The 25,516-nt window shown below is 31.5% G+C and overlaps 1 protein-coding gene across 5 annotated transcripts in view; it reads right to left on the minus strand.

Moving 5' to 3' along the window:
• Fas2 (fasciclin 2) overlaps positions 1–25,516 on the minus strand; it is a 64,783-nt gene continuing 39,267 nt past the window's right edge. For 2 of the 5 annotated variants that reach the window (XM_035091578.1, XM_035091576.1), the window contains exons 2-7: positions 9,929–10,097; positions 8,439–8,611; positions 6,496–8,298; positions 1,992–2,120; positions 1,809–1,878; positions 1–363 (exon numbers count right to left, since the gene is read on the minus strand). In XM_035091578.1, coding sequence (XP_034947469.1) covers positions 222–363; positions 1,809–1,878; positions 1,992–2,120; positions 6,496–8,298; positions 8,439–8,611; positions 9,929–9,951 — 2,340 coding nt within the window. In that variant the 5' untranslated portion in view covers positions 9,952–10,097 and the 3' untranslated portion in view covers positions 1–221. Of the gene's footprint in view, positions 364–774; positions 1,363–1,808; positions 1,879–1,991; positions 2,121–3,181; positions 6,016–6,495; positions 8,299–8,438; positions 8,612–9,928; positions 10,098–10,178; positions 10,294–25,516 lie in introns of those variants that run through there. The other 3 variants (XM_035091574.1, XM_035091575.1, XM_035091577.1) reach the window with 3 other exon arrangements.

The raw sequence follows: 25,516 nt of genomic DNA on the forward strand, positions 1-25,516 counted from the left end.
TACTTTTTTCTCTTTTTTTTTTTTTGTTAATTAATGATTGTTTCTATCGCATCTTGCGAATCAAATGTTAAATTTGTTTAATAATTCTCATTTGGTAGGTATGACTAATATTTTTGACCTTCGAGAATTCTTCTCAGCTGATTTTTAGTGAAAATACATTATGTGCAGACTTATAGACTGCAAAAATAAATAATTTACAATCTAGTACGCCGGAAGAATATCTAGACGGCTGAATCTTTGCCTACAAAACCAGTCTTTGAGATTGATCGTTTTCCGTCGAATGTAATTGATGTTTCCCGCCTTAAACCTGAGTCAATTATTGGTGTAATCTTCTTTTCTTCCTTTAATGGCTCCTTTTCTTCTCTGTAAAATCAGTAAAGAAAAATCTTGATATTTATTTTTTATAAATAAATTTTTATATATAAATTATATAATCAATGTGTTTAACCCGTGCGACGATCACGCTTTTTATGATTCTGTGAGTAACAACATCGAGACACGTTTCACATGCTAGCATTCGTTTGCATTAATTAATTTTATTTTTAGATATTTATAAAATTATTTCTATAATCGTAGTTTATTTATCTACAAATAAAAATTCTCTTACAATAAAGTTTTTTCTTTTTTAAATTTTCAGTGTGATCATGCAACATGGCCAAAGCTCAAGCTCAATAGTGATATCATTTCCTCTCAATAAAACTCGATTTAAATTATAAAAATAATAACGACAAAAATAATACATAAATATTTAATGTGATCACTGATAACGAAACAATGTACTATCAAGATAAATTGTGGCGAATGTGAATGAGATAAAAGTAATGTAAAATAAATGAATTTTTTATCGCACGTGAATGGTTGGCGGCACACAGAAGGCGAAGAAATATTTCGATAAAAGTTTTCCCATGCTTTATTATTTTTTTTATTTATTTATTTATTATTCTGTATTTTCTTTTCCTGAATTAAATCAGAGATGAAAAAAATCATTATACCAGTTCGAATGAAAATACTGTAAAATAAAATTGTGTTGAATAATCCAAATAATGAAACTGTTATATGAAATAAAAAAATTCTAAAAATGATACTGAAAGAAATTCATGCTAGGTAAAAAGCAATGAATAATATGATGAAAATAAATGAAATAATTCCAATGGAGCCATGCGTGTTTGTATCATTGGTTTGATGCGTTTTTTCTTTTTTAAATATTTAAGATTCAATCTCTCATCTTGTCCTTACATGGCGGTATGTTTGACCAACTTAATGGTATTCTTTCCACTACTTGAGTCTTGGATGGCCGTCACTCCGGCAACATTGGCCATTTTTTGGTCGCAATACGGCAATGGAAACCGCCAACCGTAAAGACTATAACGGTGAGAAAAAGACAAATGGAAAGATGACAGAAATGTAAAATATAAAAAATTCTAGATATTCTGGATTAAAGAATTTCAATATTTTTTTTACTTCATACTCTAAGAATATTCATTTTATCAATTAATCAACATAAATATGATGATTTATAGTTATCACAAAACCAAATGAAAATGTTTGAAATAGGGAAAATTAATTTTTGCGAATTTCAATAATATGATATAGCGCCAGACTTGCCAAAGCACGATGTGTAGTGTTTTGTGTAAATGTTAATGATGATTAAATGAAAAATATCTGTAATATGCTTAAAAATTTGATCATTCTAATTTTATGATTATGATAATTTTAATATACTTGTAAATGTAGCAAATTTTTTGAATTAATCCAAAAGACATCATTAATTTAACATAATTATTTTTATAAAAAAAATTGATGATTACCTGCCCAATTTGGCATCTTCTTCATCTACAGGTTTCCTTTTTGATCTTTCACATAAATAAAATATAATACCTGGAAAATAAGAAAAAAATATTTTAAAACCAAGTACTAGTGAATTTATTGGAATTTTGTTGAATTTAAATGACTCATTTATGCTCGAGGCAATAAATTATTGAATTACTCACCAGTTTTATGAGCACAACAGCAGATTATGTCAATGATGACAATTATCAACAACAGAATTGCAATTACGATGCCAATGATTGCAGCACTTGATATTAAAGGCCCTTGATGAAGTACTGGACCATGGAGAGCTTGAAAATTAGAAAAAAATTATTTGATAAATTATCATAATAAAAAAATTCGTTTTTTGCATTCTGTTAGTGCAAAAAGCAACATTAAAAACGTTTGGTGATATTCAATAAATTTGTGTTACAAAAAAGAAAAAGACAGAGTCGAGAATATTTGCTCCTGAACCGAGTAAACTAATTTATAACGTACTGGTACATTTATTTTAAAATATTAGTGAATATTTTAGTAAAGAAAAACACTGAAAAGAAGAATAAAAATGTAGTAAATAGGAACACCACCAAACGTGCTTCACACTGTTTATTCAGAAAAACATATCCTAGAAAGAAAAAAAAAAAGATTATGCCAAAACTCATTATCATTCAAGCCTAGAAAAGTCTAGAAAAGTCATAAAAAATAACTGTTTAAAATAATAGCAAAAAAAGAATGTTAGAAAAATAAAGTAAAGTTAACCAAAAGATTATAAAGTATGTCTAATGATAATGCAGCAACGACAAAAAGATTCTAAGTAGCTTAAGAAAAAATAGAAAAGTAAGAGAACAAAAAAAGTAATTGAAACAGCACCATTTCCTCTCGATATTACTGTTAGTCTATCCAGCTACTATTCTAGCAACAAACTTTTGTTATCAATGTTATCATCTACCCATACTTTCTCTCTCTTTCTCTCTATCACTTTGAATCCCTTCAGCATCCTTTTCCAAGACATTTATTTCCTCACCCGATGCCATTCCATTTTTAACAACCAACTACATCTTCAAGCAGCCTTTCCTCTTGTTTTAAAATATATTTACCATTCGAATTGTTCTGTTTCTTTCCCTCTCTATTGCGTTGTGCTTTCTGATTTTTCCCCGGCTGATAAAAAAATACGGGCAAGCAGAAATATAAGAAGCGACAGCCTCCAAAGAAACCATTTCAAATTGAATTTACATTGGCTTCATGGCAAATTGTTGACAGATAAAATTCTATTTTAGTGTGTGCAATTGTTTTCTTTGTTTTTCTTGACAAGAAATTTGTTGGTTTTATTTGAACAATTTGATTGTGGTTTCTCCTTTAGCAAATCGTGCAATATTTTTTTTTTAAACACTCATTTATATTTTCTCCGTTGTTTATGTACAGTTTATTCCACAAAACTAATTTAATCCCTCATTCTTATAAATACAAGACGTTAAACACTGTATGCATACGTACATTTTAATATTATCGAAAAATGTATACATATGAAAAGTTAATATAGAAAAAAAAAGAATTCCATATGAACGATTTGCAACTCAATGTACGTTGATTGTGTACGTATTTATTTAATCTAGATAAGAGTGGAAAGGTTGAGAGATATTTGACTCCTTTGACATCTTTTTTTCTTGTAAGATACGCAATGTTTAGCAAGTATAATGGATCAAAGGATCTTGTGAACGTGTACTAGCAATACCGACGTCCTTACACCACGTTTTAGATATTACACGACGAGGCAGTAATGTAGATTAATGGGAGACACCATTAAGAGATCTCAAGATACCTCCACTGAACACTTGAAGGAGCATTTATGAAATTGGATAGGTTAACATCCAGAATAAAAACTTTCTCGTTATTTTCTTCAACTTTTCAACTATTTACTTGGCATGTTAAACTCTCAAATAATTTACAGGATCAGATGTCAAAGATGATGGGAAAACAATCAAAAGGAAAATGGATCTAGAGGTATTCGAATGTAGAGAAACCCGGAAGCAAAGAATGCTAATGACATTTTTTGAAAAATATTTCTTAGTTCTTCCATTCTCTTGTTCATCATCATTAACGGGTAAAACACTATTGTCAAATATTTCCGGTGAACGGTCTATTGCCAACCCCTCTCAAACCTTTCCTCTCTTACATTTACTCACTCATTCATTCCTCGTCATTTTCACTCACTACTTCTATTCCATATTTGACTGTAATTGCGTGAAATGCCGCAAAAAACAATCCCCTATGACTATAAAATATATCTACTGCTTTTACAAGTCTTATATTTTTTGCAAACTTTTATTGTTTATTTTTGCCTGTTTTTAACTTTTATTATTATTATTTTTTTTAAACTTGTTTATTGTCACCGGACACGCAACTCGAGTATTGTCACGACAATAAATAGAAGATGAACAAAAGTGTTTTAAAGTAGGTCAAGGAACTTAAGTTCGTTGTTCTGGTTTCATAAATTATAAAATTAGATAAAGTGTAATGTTTTAATTATTTCACGTTTTCAAATTTAATCATTAACAAGTTAAAAAATATAATAAAATAATTCATAAACAATTATAAATAATTATCATTAACTGAAAATTTTTTTACAAAGTTAAATTTTATAAAAGTAATAATGATGAAGAGATTCAAAAGAAAATGATTTTATAATAGGAGAAAGCTTCCAATTAAAATCAAGAGATTCATCAAATTTGGCTTTAACAAAATTGGTGACAATAATACAATAATAATTATGGTAAATTATAATAACTAACAAAATAATTATTTTCATGTTAATAAACAATAATTGTTACTGATAATTATTACTCAATAATTATTATAGATGTATTTAAACATGCTCACTAAAATAATGCATTTTTTTCCAATAGTAGTAAAGCAAACAAAAAAAAAAACATTCAAAAGAAAAACGACTAAAAAACAAATGCAATATTTGGAATATTTATGCATTTTCAACTACTGTTTCTATTTAAAATATAATGCAAGTTTAATTATTTTTATCCACCCACAGAAAAAATGTAGAAAGATACTTTCACGGAATACTTTGGCATTAGCACCAAAAAGAAAGAATATTCTCAAAATTAACAGTCAATTTTAATAATCATTAGAAGGATAGTAGTTTGAAAAAATGAATTTTCATGCTAAAAAAAATATATATATAACATAAAATATGTATATATTTTAAATAGAAAATAAGAACAATAGTTCCTATCTAATACCTAAACCTAATCATTGAATGCTGTATTAATACTCTTAAACAATTCGCGTTGCCAAATTTAAAAACAAAATCAATAATTAAATTATTGATTTATTTGGATATTTATTTACTTTTTATAAAAGATTACTTTAGATTATTACATTGAACAGCATGAACACCTAGGTAATTGTATCAAGCTCCTATTTCAAAAGTGTATACTTCAATTGAAATTGTACGAGTACACGTATACAATCAAGCGTTTTATTTTTTTTTGGCAATGCAAGGCATTAAGTATCCTAATATTGATGGAAAATGAACGTACCAGTACGTTTATAATAATGAGCATTCAATAATACCTAATAATATCTATAAATACATTATTGTATAGTATCGTTGAATATTTTACATGTTTACTCGATCCTAGATTATATAATCTAAATTTTATCAGATTATATTTTTACGCTTTTTATGCATTTTCATTAATTTTAATTACTGCTTGGAGCTCTCGGAAGGAGATCTTATGATTTCTATAGAACTCCTACACACCTCGGAATGTATTAATTAGCATACCACCTAATTAATCCTACTTTACATTATCTTTAGTGTCGTTGTGAGTACGGTAATGAGAAAGTCTGTCTTTAAAATTCCATCCGTTCGTTATCACTCATTCCACCGTATAAAAAAGAGTAAAAAAAGCCAAAAGAGATATCTATCTCCTAGTATGACTTTTTGTACTCAAAAAATAAAAAAAAAAATTATATAAAAAAACTTTTTTTTCAGCTCTTCAAAGGGGACATTTAAATAAAAATGTATATATGTATGATAAATAGCGGGGTGATGTATCCCCGATAATTAATGGCGACTCTAAATGGCTAAGGAGAGAATTACTAAAGCTGTGACAATCGCATGAACGATGGGCTTGAGCTTGGACGAATCTCCAGTAGATAGTATCGAGTAGTCCACAGTGCTGCTTGATTCTAAATATAAAAAAAGTGACTCTTTGTAAAGGGGTAGAATGAAATGTTTTTAATCATGACACGCGTGCGGGAGTTACATTCGGAGCTAACATTCCTAAATTATTATCAAATTTATCTAAGTGTTTCCTTGAGTATCTAAAATATTGAGGAAGTCAAGATTAAAACTAAAATGTTCTTTATAAAACTTGAGCTTCTGTTTATACAAAATTATAATCGACAATTTCCTTGGCTAGAATAAGTTAATCTGAATGTTAGAATTTTACTTTCCCTACTAATTCAAATTAATAACATTCATTTGATTCTCAAGAAAACGAATTCACTAAAGCAATCAAAAAAGACTAAAATTTTTCAAAAAAATAAAATCAAACAAAATCTAAACTAAAGAACATTAATGAAAAAAAAATGCTAGCTGAGTTTAATTCATTGATTATCAATTTTTTAAAAAGTCGATTAAAGAATTTAATTTACTGAAAATCTTACCTTTGGCAGTTCTGAATTGTAAAATTCCAGCTTCTGAATAACCTATAGAGTTATGTGCTTTGAGTTGAGCAGAATAGTATCTATCAGGAGTAAGATCTTTGACGTAATGCTCGTCTCTTTGTCCCTTGATTTCATCGACGCGACACGTTCTCTCCTGAAGTTGCCAATCGCCTTCAACTCGTTTTATTTCGCAAATTCGAAGTTCATATTTATCAATGGGATCTCCATTATCTAAAGGCGCCAGCCATTTGACTTTGTATTGATTGCTATACATAGATGTATCGTACTCAACATTTTCCTTATTCATTAGCATCTTTGGAGTCTGTGGCACGGATCTCACAGGCATCATTTGTTGGAGAATAGAGCCCCAGGGTCCATCACCAACATCATTTGTAGCATGAAATCTAAACTCGTAACCAACTTGAGGGAGTAAATTTTCAAGAACATATGGAGAGTTTAAACTCCAAGTCTTATTTTTTGCGGTGGTCCAAAATTCATTTTCTGTTTTATATTGAACGGTAATTGTTTTGATTGGTAGTTCTGGATGCATTGGAGGTGGAACGATATCGAAAGAAATAGTTGTAGCTGTTATTGTACTGATACGAGCTTGAGGAATAGCTTTGGGCTTTTCTCCCATATTTAATTGGATTGTATGAGTGCTTTCTCCATGTATATTACTTGCTTTACATTTGTAAAATCCATAATATCTAGCATCACTTGGAATAATGTTTAATGTGCTGTTAGGCCCTTTACCAAACTGCTTATACACAATCGTATCATCAACATGAACATTTTGTTGGAATAGTGGTCGATCTCCATGGAACCATTGAATTGTTGCATTCGGAATACTCTCAGCAATACAAGTGAGATTGACAGGACGACGATCCCAGGACCAAACAGTTTGATTTATCATCGATGCAAATGATGGAGGAAATTCGACTGTCAAGTGTCCATTTTTGCGAGCTTCTTCTACTTTATTTTTAGCTATACACTCGTAGAGCCCATCGTCTTCACGTAAAACATTAGAAATAGTGAGAACAGCAGTAGTTTTTCCGGTAGTATTATCATCATAAGTTCTCAATACGATTCTATCATCGTTTGGCTGATTTCCCAATACAAATGATTTAGAAGCCGTTTGTTTTCTAAATGTAACACCAGGTGCTGGCTTTCCGTAGACTTTACATTCTAATTTTACTTCTTTTCCTACAACTACTGTTTTGTTTTGGAACTCCATTATCTTCGGTTTCTTAAGAACATTCACACGAATAGGCAACATCGCTGATCCAGCAACGTTTTCAGCAATACATTGATATTCTCCTTCATCATCATCTTGAACGTTAGTAATTTGTAAAATTCCAGTATCGCGATCTACGTAAAAACGATCAGCTTCCGAAAGATTCACCTTTCTTATTGTATTTAACCAAGAATATTTGGGAGCAGGTTTTCCAGTCGCATTACAAATATCAATTTTCTGCGCTCTACCTTCTATAATTTCTATTTCCGATGAGACTTCATTTATCTTTGGCTTTTCTTGCACTTCCAAAGTAATTAAACGTTCTTGAAGCTCTCCAGTTTGTAGAACAGCAGCGTGACAAGTGTAAACGCCTTTATCATCATCTCTCACTTGATTAATTTTTAACGCGTGTGTTTCTACAATGTAGTGATCACCAGTTATAAGACGTTCATTATCTTTGAACCAATCTACTGTTGGTGCTGGACGAGCCTTAACTTCACACCTTATTTTATATTCCTCTCCCAATGTAGCGTATTGATATTCTGGAGCATTTTTGAACGTTATGGTTTCTGTAAATTGAATTAGTTTATTATTATTTATTCTTCTAAAATTACAGAAGTTAGTTCATACAAGACGTGTTAACTCTTATATGGGCTAATTAATAATTAAAAATTAGAGTATAATTTTAACAATTGAATTAATTTCTTACCAATAGTTTCAATATCCAAAGATTTATTTATTTTTTCAGCTCCAGCATAAGAACCAACGCACGTATACCTTCCACTCAATTCTTCCTTAAGTGGATTAAACACCAGCGAAAGACTATTATCTTGATGTTTCTCGGTGTACAAATGGATATTGGCTAAATTCGATGTGTAGGAGCTGTTAATGAAATTACTTGAATTAGTTAATAAGTTAATTATACTATTCTAAATTAATTCACACATATTTGCATGGCATTGTTGAGCATCTAATGATATTCAATGAGTATTGAAAATTATTACAATGAAGATGATTCTATTTAGATTAAGATTCGGAGAAATAGGTTTAATAATTTTAATCTTAATGTGAGACATGAAACAGTCTATGTGGCGTCTTTTGTTCGCATTTGTACGGAATGGCAATTTGACTGTGGCAAATGAGAAAACAGTGGTGACTCAAATCGTCTCGTTTCTCTATACATACATGAAAGTGCTTTTTAGAATAGCTAGCATGAACGTGAAAGGACTCTGTAATTTATGCAACATATAAGAGAGAGCAAAGGAGTAAGAGAGTGAAGAATATACTATTGTTTCATTTCTTTCGTTGAAAAAGAATATTTCTCTGACGTGGCAAGTGAATGAATGATAAGTGAGATGTGAATGGAGAATATGCAGATGAAATAAGAGTAAGAGAAAAAAAATACACATTACGAATGGCTAACACTCGCTGGACTTAGAAACTAAAAGTATAATCATGTGAAGACTGGAAAAAATTGTATATTTCAACAGAAATGAAGATAGATGAAAATAAGCAGTTAAAAAAAACCGAGAATTATTATTTGGCAAATAAAAAATACTCGAAGCGACAGTTTGTGTTGAAATGAACTGTTAATTATATTGAAATCAAATAAGAAGAGAAAATGTTTTTTGTATTATATCTAACGACTATGACAATATTGAGACACGAGAATCGTGTACAAGATACTACAATTGCTGTACGATATATTACTCTTTGTTTTGTATACTCGCCTGTCGAGTGGCAATACGACGAGACTGTGTGCAAAAAACAAGAAATAAAACAGGTATTTGTTAAAAAAAAATAGTGCTGTGCATTATTTGTTTATAGTGTATTCGCAATAATGATGCTTGATTGAATATCATATAATTGGTTAGAAAAAATTGTAAATATTATCAAATACTTTACTTATGCTTTTTATCTGTGATTGAATATGTTTCAATATACCCAATGTGTACAAGGAGAAATATTTATTTTTTGGTACTCATTTACTTGAACTACTAGGTAGTTTAGAACAAATATTTATCAATATCTACTGAGCAAAATTACAGTTATGTTTAAAATTTAATAAACTGTCATGATTTAACATGGTGATACTATTACAAGTTCAAGTATAATTTTATTTTTACGTTAATTAAAAAATTTTTCCATGGATTAAATAAAGATAATTTTTTACTTGATATTTAAAGTAAAAAAACTTACTGTCGAGATTCAATTCTATTCATATTGGGACCCAGCCATTCGATTTCGACTAAATTGGCATCACCACTCGTTGGTAATTTGCAAGTGAAGATTAACCGTACTCCACTTGGTTTAGAGTGTTTGTCCCCAGTAGGTAAAATTTCCAGTGATGTTTGGCCATTAGTCCACGCTGTAATGAAAAAAAAGTTAGATGAATAAATTGGCTCCAGTTGATTGATTATTCAATTTTAGGTGTTTTTTTAAAATGTACAATGTTTGAATGAAGAATTGTTGGGCGTTTTGATAACATTGAAAGCAATACATAATATAGAAATACAGAATGATCCATTTGGTTTAGTCATTCTCTCGCAAAATACCGTCACGACATGTCGCGGAACTGGTAGAAGATTAGTTGAATGCAATGACAAGGGGAGTACGGACATTAGTGTGGACAGAGAGAAATGGGAGGATAGAGAGAATAGAGAGGCGAAGGGTAGGTATGGGTGATGACCGCCAACAGGAAGCAGCAATTAAGCCGATTAACTCTATGCTAGAAGCGAAAGTGCGGAATTTACGCAACGATGGAAACTCAAAACTTGACAAACAAATTCCACGGTCAATAAAATAAATATTCCTGTATATTCCAGTTATTGTAATAACTGTATTTTCATAATTTTTATTCATCCGTCAAAATATTTAACGAATAATATGTTTATTATTTTAAATAATCTATCTATGATAAAAATGATATGATATGATAATTTAAAAAAAACTCAACATAAAAGTAATGACTTTTAATTGAATTAATATCAGAAAATAAATTAATTCACTGGTCTATTTGTATTGCTAGACTAACGTGGGACACTTGTAGCTTATTTTCTCATCGTGGGAATGTTAATAAACATCGTCGAGAATCGACTTTGCTTTTGCTTCCCTCTAGCTGTTATTCTGCTCTTTAGCAAAGAGTAAAGAGTTTAATATATACAGCATCATCAGAGTAATTAATCTAGGGATAAATCGGAACTAACGTTATTGTTTGTCTTGCTTCCTTTCCAAAAGAGATGAGGACCCACAGACGCGTGAAGCCTGCTCGGCAACTTCGCTAATTGCACCTGAGTCAGTCAAAGTTAATTCCTACGATCGACCACATCGGGAAGCGTTAAAGCTACGTCGAGAATTTCCTCAACAATCCTTCTAGCATTCTCGCAGTTATCTCATCTCATTCACTAACCATGAAATATCTTATATATCTCGTGTTTACTTCACTACAGAATTTCCTGAATCAATACTATCCTGCTTACTAATTATCCACACCAGAAATCCTATCATTTATAACAAGACACAAATTGGGACAAAAAGTAAGATAAATGTTTAAGCCTGGGAAAATATTTAGGGTTGTTTAATTGTTTTACGTAGGTGCGTACGTTCTAATTTTTCCAGACAAGGCACAGCACGAACGCATCAATGCTTTTCCTTCCCCACAACACTACTACGTATATAGAGAAAAACACGAGAGAGCAAGATCCAAACTGGTGTTAAGATTTTTCTCTGGATCCGCTTCTCTCTCCAAGGGTGAAAGAAGCCTTGTAATTGGCACCGGAGTTTCATCTTCGTGGCTTCTACGTTAGGGGTATCAACCCCTATACTAGATAGTCAAAGACGGACCTTTATGGTCTTTCTTCGCTTCTTTTCTTCAACATCCCCTCAGACGACTTTTACCACTACTACAGATACACATACAGCTACGATACTACGCCTTTAGGACACATCTTATTTACGTTAGTTGGGGTTTGTTGGCTTGAACTACCCTTCAACTCTCCAAGACCTATTCGCCTTCCGCGTCACGTTCGTCTCTTCCTCTGCTTCATCATCACCGTTACACTCCCTCTGTAATTTTTATCTACTGTATACAGGAATGTTGTCTAAAATGAATCATTATTATTTGTTCATCAAGATGGTGGTGAGAAATAAATCAGAATATGGGAAACTATAGATAGAAATATTTTCCATGATTTATAGGAAATTTAGGAAAGAAATATTTTGTTGCCACAACAGATCGGAGATTAGATCTTCATTAGTGTGCTCAAGTCTTGCTATCATAGTTTGAATTAAAGCACTTTCACCCTTATGGTGCACCTGAATTTACGTACATGAGGGTCATGTTCCGCCTTCTTGCAACACCCGTATGTATATAACGACCGTGTGGTATTAAAGGGAGTGCCGTGAAGGTACATCAGAGACTCGCGTAAAGCAACCCCATGAGGCTTTTCCTTTTGCCTGTTCCATAACAGTATTCGTCAGGGGTGAGAGGGTAAACTCGACGACATGTCATTCGAGCCGGAAGAATTCTATCCAGAGGGTTGCAAAAGGAATAAGGTGATAGAGGATTTGATCGAATTCCAATATCAAATTGGCTTTAGAGAGTTAATATGCTATGGCTTCAAGAATTTTTGAAACTAAAGTTTGTTGATTAGAAAAAAAAAAATATTTTTGTGGATTAAACATGATGAATAGCAGAGAAAAGAGGATAAAAAGTTGATTAAAGAACTTATTTGAGACTCTATGTGGCTTGACTTTTAAAAGTTTATAGGCAGAGGTGAAATCTTTTAATTTTATTTGAGAAACTTAATCAAAATTATGCGAAGTGAATCATCGAGTTATTCAGAAGGGTAAGGAAATTCCGATGAAAAGAAAAATAGAGAAATAGTTTGGAGAGTTATTCGACTCACTCAATTATTACTAATCCAATTTGAGAACATTATTAGAAAGTCGTTTGGAACTTTTGTGATTAGATACCCTGGGGGCATCTTCTTTCACATCTCTCGGATGTTTCTCAAGTGTTCGAGGCAATTAAGATTTTCGTTAGCGAACAAATCGAAGAAAGTAAAACGTCCACAGATAAAAGCATTGATCTTAAAGACTAATAGTGGGACTTGGCAAACTCTAAGACAAACTCAACTTCAAATAAATCTGTTGTGCTTGTTGAAAACATCGGTGGAAAGAGATTATAACACCTGAGTGACTAGTTTGTAAGGATCAACAATGATAGGAAGCTTATCATTTTTTCCAGTTATAATCACCGATCAGAAAGTTTTCAAAATTTATTCTTCTGTATAATAATAATAATTCAATTGAAAATAAATATTTCAAGTAAGAAGAAATATTTTTAAATGCTCTAACAAAGCTATTTTATTCAACTCAATTTTAAGCAAAAAACAATGCTATTAAAAGAACGTGGTTTTTTATTGTGCATGAAATTGCTCATTAACTCGAATTGGATTCTTTTATCTACCAAGTTTTTTGGGGGAGAACAAAAAGTAGATTGAGCACTTTAATTCACATTTTTAAATAATAATCAAATGAATTCTGTAACATCATAATAACTGACAAAAATAAATAAAACAAAAATAAATTACATTTATTTTCCTAAGAACTTTCACATATATTTTCTACAGATCTATTTTTTGCAAAACTCTCACAACAATTTATTATTATAAAAATGAATATGAATTTTTTCATAAAAATTTTATTAAGCTTAATTAATGAGAGAAATGTAGACAATTATAGATAAATCATTTCGTGAGTAGTAATTTTATTACACACTCGTGGTCAAGTTCGTGTTCTTTTATTTCATCAATTTCCTTAACTTCCATCAATTTACTTATCTATCATCTGTCTTGATCACCGCCAACACCATTCATCTCACTAATTCTTAATTTAATCCAATCCACTCGAAAACATGTATGCATCCATTTATTACCGACACATCTTATTTTGGAGCCAGCTGGAGGGCAAAATCAACCACCCAAAATAATCTGAAGATGAGCTTTCAGATTAGCAAAAAATGAAGGTAATAAGCTGAAGAATAATGAGCTAAAGCAGATTATACTTGGATGAAAAATCTAAAACCTAGATAATCTCGTTTTAAGAGACACTTGGAATAAATAGCAACTAGATAAAATGGTGAGCGTGAAAAAATAATGGCGAATTATTAGCAAAAGAAAAAGGTAATGTATGTGAATAGCTATAACCTTTAAAAGTGAATGGTTTTCTACTGGTAACTAGTAGGCAGATAAAAATAGTTGGGATTTTATATACATCGAAAAAAGGATAGGAAGAGTAGTTGGAGCACGACGGGAGATAAGCCGGCCTAATTAAATGCTTGCAGGCGCAGTATCTCTCATGGTGTAGTGGAGGGCGTTCGTTAAGTACGAAAAGCTGGTTGCAAAAGGGGGAGAGGCGCAAAAGGGACTGAAGGGATCTCCGACAGATTGCGGTCCCCGCTTGGGATGACTCGGACAAATAAACAGGAAGGAATATATGCGAGTGAGAGAATAGCTATCAAGTGAGACAACATATGCGATTGGATTCATATACGTGATGTCTCGCAGATTCACTTGATTTTCTTTGCTGAGGGATCAAATAAACTAGAGGGATCAGAGGGATACACAATAGTAACACAAATATTGCTAATAATTTTCCCTTATTATTAAATTTTCTCAAAGCTTATAATAAATTACATCATTATTTTTTATTATTTCTTCTTGCTATTCCATATCAATTCTAGGAACGTAAATACTCATTTCTGACAAGGATTATGATAATAAAAAGTATCAAGTGAATAAAATAAGTTATCATATTTATTATTGAGAAGTTTGATGACACAAGAATCTCATGCAGGAGAATAACTTGGTTAAGTTCTCTTTCTATTTTTACAGTAAAAATAGTTGAGTTAAATTTAATCTTTTGATTAAACTTTAAAATACAAACTTATAAAAATAAGAATATCGTGAGTTGAATATATTGTAGAATTACAGTAAACTTTAAACTCTGAATTGCATACAAATGTATTGCCACCAAACGATAAAAAAAAATTTATGAATAACAGAGGGAAAATTCCTAGAATGGGATAAACTGTGCAATATCATCAGGGTCTATTGATATAGAGTAATAAAAAAGAATTTGCTCTTCACTTCAAAGTACACTAGAAATATTATTTTCAAATGAATAAAATCAACGATACATCAAGTATATAAGTAATTAAAGCTAATTAAACTCTGCATTTTTTATAAAATATTTTTATCTTAGTTTCGTATTGGCTTTATCAGGCTTCGTAAAAGTATACTCTACGTAGAATATCGATTCTCCAAATGTCCTCTCCAGGCGATGTCATGTCGAAGAGCATTATAAATATAGGCGGAGAGAAATGAGTATCATAACTTTATCGATGCACTTATGGTGGAACTCTAGAGCTTTAATTTAATCGTAAAGTTATAGAGGAAAGTTTGAAAGTAGAGTTCAATCGAATCATAAGAAATTGTTGATAATTGGGGCGTTTCATTTAATTCAGACATTTTTTTTTTATATCTAATCGATTTTTCATTCAACGAATAAATAAAGCATTACTCATATTTCAATTGATTTAATCAACTTGTTAGTTTTAGTCTATCTAAAAATAATAAATTTAAGTATGAAGATAAATAGAGTAGAGTTGTTTAAAAATAAATTTTCCACTTACTTATTTTTATCAAGTCAGAAAAAGAATAAATATAAATTGTTTGATTAATCGTGTTTCAAAAGCTATCATAGATATTTGAAAATGTCCTCTTGAGATGCATTAAATCGCCAGGAGTATGCACAGCTGCAGTTAAGCTTTTTATTCACAGTTAAAAGTGACTGTCGGTTTGTAGCAAGTAACGTGGAGTGGCTTTTACGAAACACACACGTGATATGAACGCCTTGTAAACTCTACTGACTTCCTTTCTACCTTATGTGTTAATGCGTTAGTGTGTATACATCTCAAGAGTGCAGCAGAAAGATATAGAATTTATATATTTATATTATATCAAAAGTACCGACACTTGGTGTATTCTTTAACTAGAGCGAATCGATGATGAAATGAAATAACTCGTAAACGTATATCACTATCGTAAGAGCTAAACAAGTCATCTACGACTTCCTTGTAAAAGTGTCTCTGTAATAAATTTCATCATAAACAGTCGTCGCGAAATAATAAATAAGACTGTATAGAAGAGAAAATGCATTGGCAGAAAAGTAATAAAGTATTACTGATAGTCAGAGCAAAAACTTAGGGGGGTGCAAAAGGACTCAACTGGGAAAAACGGTCAACTTTTATGTTTTTCACGTGGTACGAAAGAAAAGTAATATTTTTTTCTTCTCCCTGAGGTATTAAAAAGTTTCTTTTACATTACTATTTCTACTTTCTTTCTCGCTTTGTTTAAAAGAAGAAAAAAAAAATTGGTAATTTATTCAAGAAAATAAACTAATATAATGTAATTAGGTGAATTTTCATTATTCTATGTTGATGTAATGATGAAAAAAAATAAATGTTTACATTGTCATTGAATAGTAAGATGAAGGGTTTCATTTGTCTCTTAAGGTTTGACTGAAGTACACATAGTGTCTCTGGTAGTTAGTCTGCATACTTGAGAATGATCAAGTAATTTCAGTAAAAGGGTTTCGTCATATCGATCTTGCTAAAATGCCCACAGTGCACCAGGTGAAACTGTCGAGTACATGAACGTGAATAAGTTCTTTAGAGGGAATGGAGTGAGGGCTAAAAGCCGATTTTCCTTGATTTACGAGACATCCAATATGCTCCAACACTTTTGATCAACATTCTCATGTGGCAAAAATTTAGCTTGACATATATGGATATAAATAATCAATTGAAAATAAAAACAAAATGAAAATAGAATAAATGAAGCAGATAAAATGAAGATAAATGGATGAGAAAGACTTTCAAATATAATATCAGCTTTGAAATTTAATCTACTATCATGTATCGCAATATTTTTAACTGGCTTTAAATTAAATACGAAATAGATATGATTTAAGTCTTCAAAAATAAAAGCAGCAAATAAAATAAAAGGAGTTTTGATGTAGAGTGAGTTAGTATTTTTATCACAATTAAAACATTTTCTTGATTTGCCCAGCACTCTCCAGGGATGATTCGAAGTCTCATGGCCCTCCTGATGTGGCTTCTCGGGAAATTAAATTCCCTTTAGGAGACAGAGAATGAAACATAAAGGAAGACTTTTGAGTGTTTTTCGACGAATGTAAGTAGGGTTGGACTCTAAGGAGATGCAAGAGGGTGAGAGTTAAATAATTCAGTCGTTGAGAGCTGTTTTTCCACTACTCTCAAGGCCTACTACTACTTGGAAATAATGTTTCTCTTCCTCTTGATCCTCATTTCGTTACATTCCCTTGTCATTTCGCATTCTGGCTGCTTTCCACAATTCCTCTTCCTTTCTTACTAACGACAACCTTCGTCGTTTTGTGCGGTTGGGAAATCTCACCGGTTTCTGTCGATATTTTCTCGCACGCATCGTCCCCATGACGACCCAACTGTACACGATGACGCACTAACGCAAAATAAGCAAAAAGACCATCATGAGTAAGTGAAAATTCTATTTTTTTCTGCCTTCAGAAGCTTCTATTATCCCCTTCGATATTTTCTATTCAAAATAAAATCATTTTATGATGACTCACTTCATTTATCATTCTAATAAAAGACGTCACTCCATTGCAATTGTGCACATTTTTCCAGTAATTCTGATTTATTGGAAATTGAAAATATACTAGAATGTAAATATTACATATTCTATTATTATTGTGATCAAATCGAATAGTTAAGTCATCTTCCATCTGGAAATGTCTTTGAAATTATTTTCAATTCATCTTTTTACATATTTTTTTCGCTTCAATAATTTAATTCAATGAGTATTTTATAATTATTGCAATTATATTTAAAGTAACAAAAACCATCATTTTAGGTCAGACCATGTTTGATACCATCACAAGCACAATTCAACCATGAAAGATAAATTTTTTTCCTCCAAACCTTTTGTTGAAATTTAAATGTTAATAAAATAATACAATGTTTGAAAAAATGATGGTAATTTCCGGTTTGTAATTTTTTTTGTAATAGCAGACAGAAGGGTGAGATTGTAACAGACGTAACGAAATCGAGCTTTATTGAAAAAAAATTTCCATATTATATTAAATTGATTTTGGTTAGCAATATTGCGATATTGACGATTATCAATTATATACACTTCTGAGTTACAATTAACTGTAGTAAAAATTCGATAAATCACGTGTTCACATAAACGTAGGGGAGAATGTTTTGGGGACCGCGTGAGGACAGAAAAATTGAAACGAGTGAAATTTTTTACAAAACGAAATATTGCAGATTGACGACAGACGACGACCGGAGGGCGAATTTCCGAAGAATTGACGCAGTTGAAGAGGGTGCGAGATACATGGTTTTTCCAGACTACAATCTGCCGATGAGTATATAACGTAACAAATATGACAACCCCTTATGTGTCTGATGTTCCTTACAATTCCCTATCAGCAAAAATCAAGGGGACTAAGAAGGCATATAGGAAGCGACGTAAATTGAGTACCACGTGAATTCGATTTCCACCGGTAATCTAAGCTTCCGGTTTAAAATTTAGGGTAGGTAAAGTGGAACCTCGTTTTGATTAGTACTCGAAACATCCTTTGTTCTCCTTTTTCTTTCTCTTCTCCATTTGATGCTCATCTTTATTAATCCACTCACTTTTCCCCTCTACATTTTTTTCATCAATTTCAAAGGATCTCGTCGCAAAAATATCATTAGAGAAAACGAAAGGCAAATTATATATTTAAAATTCAATTTAAATTTTTTTTAAATGATAATACCAGTCACTGGTATTTTTAAGATGATTTTAAAGTTTATTCAATTAATTGTTAATAAGTAATATTATTAATAATCTGTACTTTTGATGCGTTTCCAAGTGTGTAAAAAGCGACTACAATGTTAATCAATTGGGAGACGTTATTTTTAACACGTTTGAATGTATAACAAGAATGCACTTGGATTTGCAGTGTAGCTACTTAATAATATTGCATTTTGTAAAATAATATTGTTTATAAAGATTAATACAAAATGAGGATAAAATTATAGAAGTTGAAAAATAATAAACGATAAATTTAAAGTTAATGAATATTACTGTACGTAAATCAGAGTTTATCTTTCATAAATTTTCTAGACTGTGAAGTAAAGCTGGAAAAGCACCAAATAAGAGTAAAAGGAGGCGGATAAAACGGACAAGAATGAGAAAGCACAAAAAAAGGTGGTTCCAGAAGCTCTGTAGAAGGCGGCGTAAATCGAGCACAAAACAAACTCGATTTCTTTGGTTCAGATAATCTTATTTTACTCCTTTTTGTTACTTATTCAAAGTCTTCAGCAGCAAATAGGAGAATTAACTACCTAATGTTCTTTTATTTATCTTATTTCGTATCATAAATTAAATTAAAATTGCCAATTCATTAAATTTACATATTGATTGAAAAAAAAAAAATTTTTTCTCTGTGATCAAAGCGAAAATAATTAAATGAAAACACAATTTTTGTTGGTTTTTCGTCATAAATTATGTAAAACGGACAGAAAGCAGATGGAGATTTATGCAAATATTAGTATAATATTGTTTTGCATGTTTAACAGTATAATTAATTAAATTAACTAATGTAAATATTAAATTTTTATTAAACAAAACAACACACTAAGTCTGTACTCTGTTATAAAAGAAAAATCTGTGTTACACAGAGAGAATTTTTTTACTCCATGTAAGTACAAAAAATAACAAGTATACGTATGAAAATTTAGAAGTAACAACATTTCCATCCAACAGTAAACTTTGAGTTCTCGTAAGTGAACTTGATACTGAAAAGTTATCTTGGCAAAATGATTACTTATGATAACCCAAAATTCACTGTTGAATAGAAATATTTTTACTTCTAAATTTTGAAACGTGCACTTGTTATTTTTTATTTACAGTTAGTGCAAAAATTCTCTCTGTGTATACTTTATATACAATCTAAAACATACTTGCTCCGTGTACTTGAATAAATATTTCCAAGAAACTTTATTTCTCTTACAATGCTACAAATATAACCAGACAATGATGTAAAAATTCTCAGAGTATTATTCATATTTTATCAGACCATCAACTGAAAATTTAGAATAATAACTCAAGTGGTATTAGAGAGTTTCAAGAACATTTTAAAATATTCGGAATCTTTATAATAATTTTGTTTCCATAATCTTTCTTCTGAACAATTACTCTTTTATTTTAGCACTATTTGGTTCTACTTCTAATTCTGAAAACGTCGAAAAGGTAATAAAAGAGTGAAGAAAAAAAGAGGAAGGATGTAATCGACGTAGTCCGGAAACATTTTGAATCTCGCTCTACTTCTTCGGTTAATCGGTTCTGTCGATTAAAGGGGACTTTCTACTAATACCTGAAGAAGTACTAGAGTTAGTGTAGAATGGAGATGAAGCTTTTATAGAGACTGAGAACTACTACCCAACACACTAGTACTGTGTATTTCTCCCTTGACACACAGTACCAAAGTGGTTCTATATAACACACCGTGTCATTAAAGCATCCCCTGGCGCGTGAATAATTTCTTCGTTGACACGCCGGCGTGGCGCTAAGCCAGAAGGTTAATAATTTGGTAAGAAACATTGAGGGTAAAACTTAAAAGCTCATACCACACTGGCGTATACACCTTGGATATAGCAAAAAGATCAAAAAGCCACCAGAAAAGGAATTTCAAAACCATAAAACAAATGCTTGATTTTATTTTCAAAGAAATATTATGCCACTTTGCAGGGTCATGTAACATACTATTTAAACTATTTTAAGTTACTCCCAGACCACAAATGACAGCCTAACTATTTTTCAAAGATAATCCGACAATAAAATACCACAAAATAAATCGAAAAGCAATACGAAGTTTGCAAGCGCGGTCAACTGTTAAATGAAACTTTTAGAGTGCTCGATTTTGGAGGGAATAAAACGAGTGAAAGCAGTAGAGGGCGACAACACGTACGAGAGCGAAAAAAAAAATATTTTTTTTAAATCTAATCGAGGGGACTCGTTGACTTCTGTCAAAATTGTTGGTGACGTTACGCGACGGCGGCCACCACTCTGCTGAAAATGGGAATGAAATCGAAAGTTCTATTCATTTTGCTCGTATATATATATATAATCTACGTGAAACGATTGTTAAAAGAGGTACGAAGAATTGATCTGAATGTTGAGTGCAGCTTAATCGAAATAGGACAGCGTGACTGTAAGCTCCATTAATCTCGCACGCGGGAATAGAAAGTAATACAAAGAAAAAAAGACCTTGACCATCAGTTTACTATTCTTCTCTATTATAATTTATACATTGAATACAATACAATCAATGTTTGTTAACGAGTATGTGTGAAATAGATTTTTCATTCACTTAGTAAACCTACTAACGGGTCACTTTGTGGACGATGAAATTTATTTAACAATCACTTCATTATTTTTGTATGAAACGAAAATGAGCATTCTGTTTAATCTCTTCTCCAACTGTGATATCATTAAGTTCCACAGAGATTGAATAATTGAATCAGTAATATATTGGAGTATTTGTAAGGATTCATTCAGACAAATTGATTTCGAAAATTCGTGGCTGGTTTTGATCCTTTAAGCCCCTTTTTCAGAGAGAGAAAAAAATTGCTAGATTGGCAAAAGCAGATTTGTATCATTGTCTACCCCTTGATCATCACGTTAAACTCGTTTTTCCTTTTTTTCTTTCAATCGGAGAACGAAATCTAAACTCGAAGGATTTGATTGTTCATTTTGAAAAATATAGCATTGAACAAAACCTACTGAATTTAATGATCTTTCATTATTATTATTATTCAATAAATTTTTTATATAATCATCTTTATTGACAAACTTTGGTAAATTTTTTTGTTTTAACCGGATAAATTAAATGATTGTTGGAACAAAAATTTTCAAGATATTTTAACGTTGACTTTTCAACAAAGCGGAAGTCCAATCGCACCAGAAATTTCTATCACGTTGTGAAGGGGATTCCTCAGTAGATGCTTCCACTAGCAGAATGTATAGACTTGGCGAAACCTAGAGCTGTAAGAGAGAAAGAGAGAGAAAGAGAATGGGATGAGGCCGAAATTAACTGTCAATCTCAATTTCTCCCTCGTCCTGAGTTCGCTCTCACCGCACGTATACATTGCAACCCCTCAGCTGGGTGTCAATTATAAACCTGGATGCCCCTTCCATCACCCTCATACACTGCCACTACTTTGACCCCATAATGTATGTACGTGCGCCAATGCCCCCAACGCACCACTTCCCAAATATTCGACTTCATTCTCGGCCCCGTTATTCAATTCATCGCAGCTAATCTTGCAATCCTACGTGACATACACGTGACGACTCGTTTCATTGTCTCCTATGCCGCTCATATTGCATTGTGACAAAGTACGTATGCCAGGACAATGAGGTCAGGAATGACGAGAGAATGTTACACCCAAAGCTCCAGCTTACAGGATAAGAGAAAGATTTGTTAAAGGGAGACACACGTTAAAGCCTAACTGTCATATCAAAAAAGATTAAAACACATTGAAATGTTGTATCAATGACATATTTCGTTAACCATAAATGTCACGTGTTTACTAACATTGTCATTCAGCCTAAAGAAAATATTAGTTTTCGTCACATATGACATCTCTATTTTTTTTGGCTATTATATTATGTATTTTTTCATATTCAAGGTGATGTACATGAAGGATAGGTTGTTATAAGAATTTTTATCTGAATTCTTTAAGGTAGTTTGGTATCCACAGATTGGTAGTCAAAATTTGATTTTTTTTTTTAATTCATCAAACAACTTATTACATAATAGGTGTACACGAATTGTAATGATAATGTATGAGTTGAATGCAATAGCTGTTAGTAAGAAATAAAAAAAAAAACTTTAATTTATATAAAATTGTTATAATTAATATCGCCGCCATTTTTTCTAACAAATATTGTGGAGAAACAAAGACAAACACCGAGCTACAATGTTGAAACATAAATTTAAAAAAAATTGGGTTGTGAATAATGCTAAAATTTGACTTGAATGCATTTCAATAAATCATCAAAATTGAATAAAAATAGTTGTAAAAGCTCATATATATTGAAAAAAAATATATATTCAAGTATCTATTGTGTATAATAAATATTCAAAAAATTATTACTGATAAAATATAACCAATTATTCGAGTTACCAGTATTTAATAATAACTATTTATTAATATTTTTATTACAGAAAAATGTTTTTTATTAAAATGAAGCAAAAAAAAAAAGAAAAGAATAGTTGGTGAGATTTAAAAATAAAATGTTCATACTCCGTTAAATTAGTGTCATGACAAATAGATAAACGTCCAACACGTGTGCATGGGATGGAATAAGCTTTTTACGATATAATATCGAAGAAAAATGGTAATACGAGCAAAAATATCTCATAGCTACGGTATAAATAATTCGAGAAAACTTCTTGTTGCAGTATAAATATCATAAATAATAGAAAATCGTAACGAATTGTTTATGACTTAAGGAAATATGTCAGAATTATGGATTCACCCTTCTCAAATGGTTACTTTTATATCCAATAGACTCTTTTTCGTAGTCAAAATCTGATTTTCCTCTATCTATTCGCCCTGAAAAGACAGAAGGTTGTGCACGACACGAACTAGATGAGGAACAAAATTAACGTTGCGTAAAGATCGATGAGGTAAGGGGAAAAAAAAAGAGAAACAAGGGTCAGTTTGGTTAACTCTGACCTTTGCTAGATGTCAGAGGAGATACTTTTTTTATTTTTATCCATATTGAACTATATAATCACATTCGATTTGAATGAGTGAATCATAACAAATAAAATACTAGTCATTTTCGAGAGGCTTTGTTCAATAAAACTGACAGTCAAATTTAAATTGAGAGGGATAGAAAAGATATCAAGATAGAGATAAGAATCCAAGAACTACAATGGATACTAGTACTGGAAGATTTTTATTTAAATCATCGTGAGATTTGGAACTTTAATGATGCTATTGTTCTTGGTTTCAATTCAATAAAGATAATAAACAGTTATTTTAGTAAATTAAAATTTTTAAATAATAAATTAAATTTAAAAAACTAAATAAAAGATTATTGTAAATATCTTGAAAATAATTTATATTTCAATTGAATTAATTGAATAAGAAAAAATTATTTAATCACCATTGAATTCACTTGAACAAATTTTACCACATGAAAAAATGTGAATTTAAAAATGTAATTATTTTATTCCCAATTAAGAACTGGAATGGAATCCCTGAATTGGCAAAATCATTGTCTATTCAGTGTAGCCGATAGCCGTGACTCGGACCGTGAAAGCCCGCGGAATTATCGAGGGAGAGTTGAACAATGTACTGGCAAGTAAAATGCCCGAGGGTGTGAGTTAACACACGAGTGAGGAGGAACGAACGGAACAAGTATGTTGACGCATTTCGCGAGAATTAGTCAAGGGAGAGAAATCTATCGATGACCATTTTAGCTAAGGATTTGTTGATTACATTGGATGTATGTATTGGATATGTATTGGATGTTATATCGTACGAGAGATTCTCCATCTTCAAGCCTATATACCATTAAAGGCATTATAGTAAATGCATTAACGTCGTTCCATTCTCTGGTTATATTCACTAATCGTGACGTCACTCTTATGCTGTTTGTTCTGGAACAATTCCGTCAACACCGGATACGAGATCGATTTGGCGTGTAAACACATAGCCTATTTACTGTGATATCGAGTGGTCTCTGTTGTGGTTCTTGGATCCAAGCCATATACCATATCCAATGAGTCCGTCTATTCACACTAAATATCTTGGCACTGTGGGAGCTGTACTAACTGCTCCAAAATGTCTTTTATTTCGTACATTCCCTCGCCAGATGCCTTTTCAAATTCACCAATAAAATTTACGCTGATTCTTTTTAAATATTGACAAATTTTCAGCGTAAATAGAAACAGATACAAAAGAAGCCATTTAAAAATGAGGCATTATTTCCGGAAAAGCTAAAAGTAATTTTAGGATAGTAGGAGAGTAGTGTATTGACACTAAAATAGCCGTAATTTCCGTTCAATATCCCACCAGATTCTACTCAACAATGTGAACACTCTTTTTTTTCTCTCTCTTGGTCCCCCCTGCTATTAGTTGTATCTGCCAATCTTCAAAGCGATAAACAGAGGTTTATTTATCCAACGGGAATAAACGAAAACGAAATAAGCGAATGCAACAGAGCGAGATAGCACGAGAAAGGTATGAACATTAAGGCCATGGACCAAACCACGCCCTTACATAAACAGCGTAATTGTGGAGGCGTTCAGATTGGGGTGTGTACTTGGCTTTTATCACTATTGTGACAAAATGACTTTACCTTGGGGTTTCCGAGTTATGAACCCGGCGTCAGAGAGTATATCCTCATTTCCTCCTATTCTTCTTCTTCCTCTTCATACCACCATCCTATTCTCACATCTTACCAACAGCATAGGTATATCAACCCCTGAACTAGTGCACGTGCCATACAATTCTCACTAGAATACAAATATTTTCTATCACCCTAAGTTTGTTTATGTCTATGTAGAAAATTTGTTCATTTGCTTGTATATGTAAATCTCTTACTCCCATCCTTCACAATATGCATCTTCATTTATTTTCATTTCATCTGAAAT

Source organism: Chelonus insularis, unplaced genomic scaffold (genome assembly GCF_013357705.1).
Source record: "Chelonus insularis isolate UGA/USDA-ARS -01 unplaced genomic scaffold, ASM1335770v1 contig_88_pilon, whole genome shotgun sequence".
Classification (NCBI taxonomy): Eukaryota; Metazoa; Arthropoda; class Insecta; order Hymenoptera; family Braconidae; genus Chelonus; species Chelonus insularis.